Here is a 6,952-nt window from a genome sequence, read left to right on the forward strand (position 1 = left end):
TTCAGATATGAGACTGATGAGGTAATAATACATTAATGAGAATGACTAATCGATAAGATATGAAAATATCTGAAGAGTCAATTCGGGAAATAGAGACTCTAAACATTTTCCCGTGGTGCCCCGACTTCTTAGTTAATTAAAGTTTACAAGATTAGTTTAATCACGTAATAATAATTACACAGCGAAATGATTTGATGAAATAACAGTCTTCACAAATGATAGTCATAGAGACAACATATATATCTCAGAATTTCTGCATTGACAAATTGTCAACCACAGTCTACTAATCTTATCATTGGCCAGTCCAAGGCGATCCGCTTGGTCCTGCAATCTTTTACGTTTCCGGCCGACCTCTTGTTCCTCCTATAGGATTTCACTGGTGTCATCATTACAGCATCTCGCTGATCTTAGCCGATCTCATACATTTGTTGAACACAAATATACAAATTATATCTTATTTTACTCATTACTTAAAATAAATAACATTTGGCCATTAGAGGCCCTTTCCAAAAATCTACTTATATTAACATGTTTCTGTTTTTGCCAACATCTCTGAATTTTGTAACTGACAAGACATCACACTTTCAGAGGCTGCTGATTTTGTCATTGGCCAGTATAAGGCGATCCACTTGGGTCTGCAACTTTGCACGATACTGTCCGATCTCGGAATCCTCCTGTAGGATGTTATCAGTGTCTTCTCTGTGTAGCAAATCCAGCATTTCACTGCACACAATCTTGGCTGACTGCTTCAGGATGAAGTAACGGATCAGCATGGGCACCTGGTCAGCCAGTCTTTGCACCACAATCTGTGAGAGAGGTGAGGTGGGATGGAGAGTGAGGGCTAGAAGTGATGAGATGGCCATAAGGCAACCACAAGATTGCCAAACGACAACCAAGGCTCAGCAAGGTGAACATATAGACTTCAGAGTTGGATAGGTCTGCAAAATGCAATATACCATAACGTAACCCTGCCACAACAATGTATGTATGAAACATTTGTCAAAAAGCATTAATGAGAGATCTGATCATCCCATTGATGATGTCATGGATTCATTGTACAGGTTGGAGCAGAGCTATATAATGTACAGTACCGTTCAAAAGTTTGGGGTCCTTTTTTTGTCCTTTAAAAAAAAAAGAAAAAAAATGATTTTGTCCATTAAAATATTAGTGTCTAGTTTGAGAAACAGATGCCTCACAAGTCCTCAACTGGCAGCTTCATTAAATAGTACACGCAAAACACCTGTCTCAATGTCAACAGTGAAGATATAAGATATATATATATAAGATATATGACTACTGTAGCTGGAAACGGCTTGAGGCGACATCCCGGTGTGCTCAAGCCGTTTCAGCTAACAATAGTCAGATAAAACATTACAAATGTCTACACTGTTATTTCATGCATCAATATTTGATGTTTATTTTAAACGGACACAATTTTAGATTTTCAAATACAAAAAAAAGAAGCGACATTTCTAAGTGACCCAAACACTTTTCAACGGTAATGTATATATAGTCAGAGCGGCCAACTTTTAGAATGGACGCCATGTTGCCCTTTTAGCATTCCAATTTATCCAGTCATTGACAAGTATGTGGATTCCTATTCTAGACTCATTTCACACCAGCATTGTTAAAAAAATGTAAATACCATGAACTGCTATTGGTCAATATTGCCAACATGGCTGCCATATGGACATTTTTGAATACTTGTTACTGATTGGCTTGACGGGCATTCTAGAGTGTGCATTATTTCCCTATAACGCACGGTACATCAGCATGGTACTGCATTRTTGAGAGAGCTAGCACATTAGCATTTTGCTACACCTTTTAAACCAGCTGTGAACTGTGTGATGAATACATGTGATTTGATGCAGCAACCTCAGTGTCCAATCTCTAATATGTCTCTGGGGTGGAGTAACAGGCTAGATGTAGTTCATACATACATGTTGAGATCTCAACAAATTTGTGGAAGGCCGTGTTGAGAAAGTGTGTGAGTTTGTCGATAAGCACGCTACATAACATGCCAGTTTTATGTTAGCTGAAGGTTTAGTTAATTAGATTTTATTTCTGGAACATTCTATATATACTGCACAGTAGATGTGTTGCATTGTACCTCATAGTATGCCTTGAGCAGCCCAGGGTACATGCTCCTGGTGTCGTGATCTGAGTCTTCTGCTGTTCCCTCCTTTCGACTATGTTTGTTGAAGATTTCATCCTGTGTGTAGACCTGCATCTCCATCTCAAACTGCTCCACGATCCTCGCCTTCACTATGTTTGACTGCTGTTCCTGGATTGTTTCAATTTTTTTCTGTGTTTAAACAAAGATGAAGATTCCATGAGGACATAAAGAATCTTGGATGCAGGGAGGCAGTGAAATACTGTTACTGTTTCAGAACAAAGTTCAGTTCGACATGCTCTAAGTATCTTATGGTGTTTTATTTTGAACGTTTCAAGCTACAATCCTACAATGGACAACCTGTAAATTGTAATTCTTCATAAAAATATATTGTGATTTTTAAGTGCTACTTTGCCTCTCTCTTCTTGCTAGTGCCACTAACTAAGATTTCCATTTCAGCCTAAAATCACAGAATTGAGAATTGAATGATTATAATGTCAGAGCGCTTAACAGTTTACAATTGTCATTACCTTTGAGACTTGATGAAGATAAGGATAATTCTTAAAGCTCTCTCTGGACAAATGATCAAATTGCTTCTGCACCATGTCTGAAAAACAAAAACAAATGTACTTGATAAAGAGATGTTAAAAAAGACAAATGTATTTGGTGAAGAGATGATAAAAAGAGACAAATGTACTTGGTAAAGAGATGATAAAAGAGACAAATGTATTTGGTGAAGAGATGATAAAAGAGACAAATGTATTTGGTGAAGAGATGTTAAAAGAGACGAAATATGGTCAATTAAACCGAAGCGTGGATTGATGTCACACCTTGTCCATAGGCTGCTTACAGGGTAAGGAAACCAATAAGTCATTTGAGTGAATTATATCTTCAACATGTCCTATTTAGTCAATTCAATTTCAAGTGTCACGTGCTCAAGTACAATGAAATGACGTTCTTGCAAACTCTAAACCGAACAATGAAGTATTAAAAATAACATAAAGTAGAACAAAAACACTAGAGAAATAATTACACAAGTAAATATATACAGGGACAGTTCCAGGGTCAGTAGCTATATAGATATACATGGTCAATTCCAGGCGTCCAGTAGCTATATATAGGACAGTTCCAGGGGCATAGCTTATACCTGGACAGTTCCAGGTCAGGTAGCTATATATAGGCGACAGGTCCAGGGCAGTAGCTTATATACATGGCAGTCCAGGGTCAGAACTATATACCTGGACAGTTCAGGGTCAGTAGCTATATACTAGGACAGTTTCCGGCAAGAAAACTGGTAATTCAGTCAGCTATTACAGGTAAAGTTCGGGTCAGTAGCATATATATGGGAACAGTTTCAGGGTCCAAGTAGCTATGATACATGGACAGTTCCAGGTCAGTAGCTATATATAAATCAGTGAGATACTGACGTTAGGGTCAGTAGCTATATACAGGGACAGTTCCAGGGTAGATAGCTATGATCATGACGAAAGTCAGGGGTCAGTACTGTTATATGGACAGTAGGTCAAGCATTTCACAGGGGTCGCAGTAGCTATTATACTGCATGTTGCCGGGTCAGTAGCTATACTTATGAGGACAGTTCAGGGTCAGTAGCTAAAAAAGACAGTCAGGTCAGTAGCTATATAAGATAGGACAGTCCAGGGTCAGTAGCTTTTACATGGACAGTTCCAGGTCAGTAGCATATATAGGGACAGTTCCAGGGCAGTAGCTATAGGACATGACAGTTCCAGGTTCATAGCTATAATAGGACAGTTCCAGGGTCAGTAGCTATACACATGACAGTCCAGGAGTCAGGAGCATATACATGGACAGTTCCAGGGTCAAGTAGCTATATACGATGGACATTTCCAGTCAGTGCGTATATATAGGACAGTTCCAGGTCAGTAGCTATAGACATGGACAGTTCCAGCGTCAGTAGTATAACAGGGGCATTTCCAGTCAGTAGTTATATACAGGGTCAGTTTCCAGGAGTCATAGCATATATACGGGAACAGTTCCAGGTCAGTACATATACAGGGTCAGTTCCAGGGTCAGTAGCTTATTTATTACATGTCAGTTCCAGGGTCAGTAGCATATACATGGACCAGTTCCAGGGTCAGTAGCTATATAATGCGACATTCCAGGGTCAGTAGCTATACACATGGACAGTTCCAGGGTCGAGTAGCTATATTACATGGACAGTCAGGGTCAGTAGCTATACACATGGACAGTTCCAGGGCAAGTAGCTAACACAGACAGTTCCAGGGTCAGTACTATACACATGACAGTTCCATGGACAAGTTCCAAAGGCGTCAGTAGCTATACACATGGACAGTTCCATAGGACAGTTCCGGGATAGTCTATTACACATGGACAGTTCCAGCGGTCAGAGCTATACACATGGAGTTACCAGGGTCAGTAGCTTACCATGGACAGTTCCAGGGTCAGAGCTAGTATACATGGACAGTTCCAGGGTCAGTAGCTATACACATGGACATTTCCAGGTCAGTAGCTATATACATGGACACTTCCAGGTCAGAAGCTATATACAGGGACGTTCCAGGCTCAGTTCTATATATAGGACAGTTCCAGGTCAGTACTAATATACAGGACAGTTCCAGGTCAGTAGCTATATAAATGGACATTCCAGGTTCAGTAGCTAGTATACATGGACACTTCCAGCGTCAGAAGCTATATACAGGACAGTCCCAGGTCAGTTGCTTATATAGGGACAGTTCAGGGTCAGAGCTATATACAGGGACAGTTCCAGGGTCAGTTGCTATATAAGGGACAGTTCCAGGGTCAGAAGCTATATACAGGACAGTTCCAGGGCAGTTGTATATGATAGGAACAGTTCCAGGGTCAGTAGCTATTATAACAGGGACAGTTCCAGGTTTACAGTGCTATATAAGGACAGTTCCAGGGTCATACTATATACAGGACACTTCCAGGGTCAGTAGCTATATAACAGGGGACAGTTCCAGGGTCAGTAGCTATATACAATGGACAGTTCCAGGGTCAGAAGCTATATATAGGACAGTTCCAGGGTCGTAGTTATACATGGACAGTTCCAGGCGGTCAGAAGCTAATATATAGGGACAGTCTCCAGGTCAGTAGCTATATACAGGGACAGTTCCAGGGTCAGTTGCTATATATAGGGACAGTTCCAGGGTCAGTAACATATATACATGGACACGTCCAGTCAGTATCTATATATAGGGACAGTTCCAGGTCAGTTCTATATACAGGGACAGTTCCTAGGTCAGTAGTTATATACAGGGACGTAGCTATATACAGGTCATTTCCAGGGTCAGTAGCTATATACAGAACAGGTTCATGGTCAGGTAGTTATATACAGGGCAGTTCCAGGTCAGTAGCTATATACAGGGTCAGGCTTCCAGGGTCAGTTCCAGACCATTGTACAATGGCAGGATAGTGAAGTTGTATGGTAAATACTGTATGTATAGGGGGGTAAGTTGACTAGCATCAGAGATATATGATAAACAGAGTAGGCATCTGTATATGATGATTGCGTGTGCTTGTGGGTGTTTAGAGTCAGTATAAATGGTTAGATGTTAAATGTTGAGCAAATTAAAAAAAAAAAAAAAAAAAAAATTGAAAAAAAATGTGTGGTGTGTGTGTGTTGGATGGACACTGATTGTTGTCTGTAGATTCTTGACATAGAGAGACATTGATTGCAAAGATACAAATAAATAAAAGTTTCAACTCAATAGTCGGTTCGCCATTTGTTTAGCTAGTTAGCGCTCTCATGCTTGGGATAGAAGATGTTCAGGAAGCCGTTTGTTAAGCAGAAGCAGAGAGAACAGTTTTAGTGGCTGTGTCTTTACAATTTTCCGGTCCTCCTTTCATAACCGCCTGATATAGATAGACCCACTCCACTTCAGCCCTGACGATGTGGATGGAGTGTGGTGATTCATCAAACCTGTTTTCCTGGGTGTTACTGATAATAAATAAGGCATGTTTGTCCTGACAGAAAGACCATAGAGACCCATGATATGTTCAATTAAAGACTTTGGAAATCCATCGAACACTAGCTGTAACGTGATCGCTAATAAATAGGGAAGCAAGTGCAGGGAGTGATTTAATGAATAAACGAACAAAAACAAAACAAGAAACACGAGTAGCGTACAGAACACAGAACCATAAAAACAATAAGGTGTGTGTAAACGATGGTGGGCAGTGTGGCGTAATAATGAATAAAACTGGTGAACAACAAGCGCCAGAGGGCGGAGAGATGGAGTAAGACGAGACAAGGCTTTTGGTCACTTACTTCTGATTGTCTGTAAGGTCGTCCATAGTGGTCTCTTAATGTTCAGCGCACAGTTTCGAACAACATGTTGAAATACCCTGTAGTTACTGAATCCTGCAGCTCACTTCCCCTGTGCTCCTGATCGTATTCATCACACACTGTTGCACTACTTCGTGATCTAAATTCGAGGAAAACAATGGTAAGAATTTATTGGAGATTATAATCACTGTTGTATGACATAACTATTGGAGTATAATAATTCATATCAGTAAATATTTAGATATTTAGAAACAAATATTATTTGTTAAGACATGTAATATGATGAGCAATACCGGATATTCAAAAAATTGTACCTGACAATGTGATTGCTTTTTCAACAATTCCATCCACCTGTAAATTCCATCGCATGAGCTCAACAGTTTTCCTCAATGATAAACCCCTTTGGACAGTTGGGTAATCTGCTCATTGAAATCTGTTATGACCTAAAGATGGAACAGAAATAAAACATACTGTTTAAAATGTTTAATATTTAGTCATTTAATTAATGTTTATGAAATGCTCCACAAGACCCA

The 6,952-nt window shown here is 39.8% G+C and overlaps 1 protein-coding gene across 1 annotated transcript in view; it reads right to left on the reverse strand.

Annotated features, from left to right (window-relative positions):
- Window positions 1–6: 6 nt before the first annotated feature.
- LOC112075822 (interferon-induced GTP-binding protein Mx) overlaps window positions 7–6,952 on the reverse strand; it is a 9,836-nt gene continuing 2,890 nt past the window's right edge. Inside the window, exons 6-8 of the mRNA XM_024142757.2 lie at window positions 2,644–2,720; window positions 2,111–2,305; window positions 7–806 (exon numbers count right to left, since the gene is read on the reverse strand). Coding sequence (XP_023998525.2) covers window positions 585–806; window positions 2,111–2,305; window positions 2,644–2,720 — 494 coding nt within the window. The 3' untranslated portion in view covers window positions 7–584. The remainder of the gene's footprint in view (window positions 807–2,110; window positions 2,306–2,643; window positions 2,721–6,952) is intronic.

Source organism: Salvelinus sp. IW2-2015, unplaced genomic scaffold (assembly GCF_002910315.2).
Source record: "Salvelinus sp. IW2-2015 unplaced genomic scaffold, ASM291031v2 Un_scaffold3420, whole genome shotgun sequence".
In the NCBI taxonomy this organism is placed as follows: Eukaryota; Metazoa; Chordata; class Actinopteri; order Salmoniformes; family Salmonidae; genus Salvelinus; species Salvelinus sp. IW2-2015.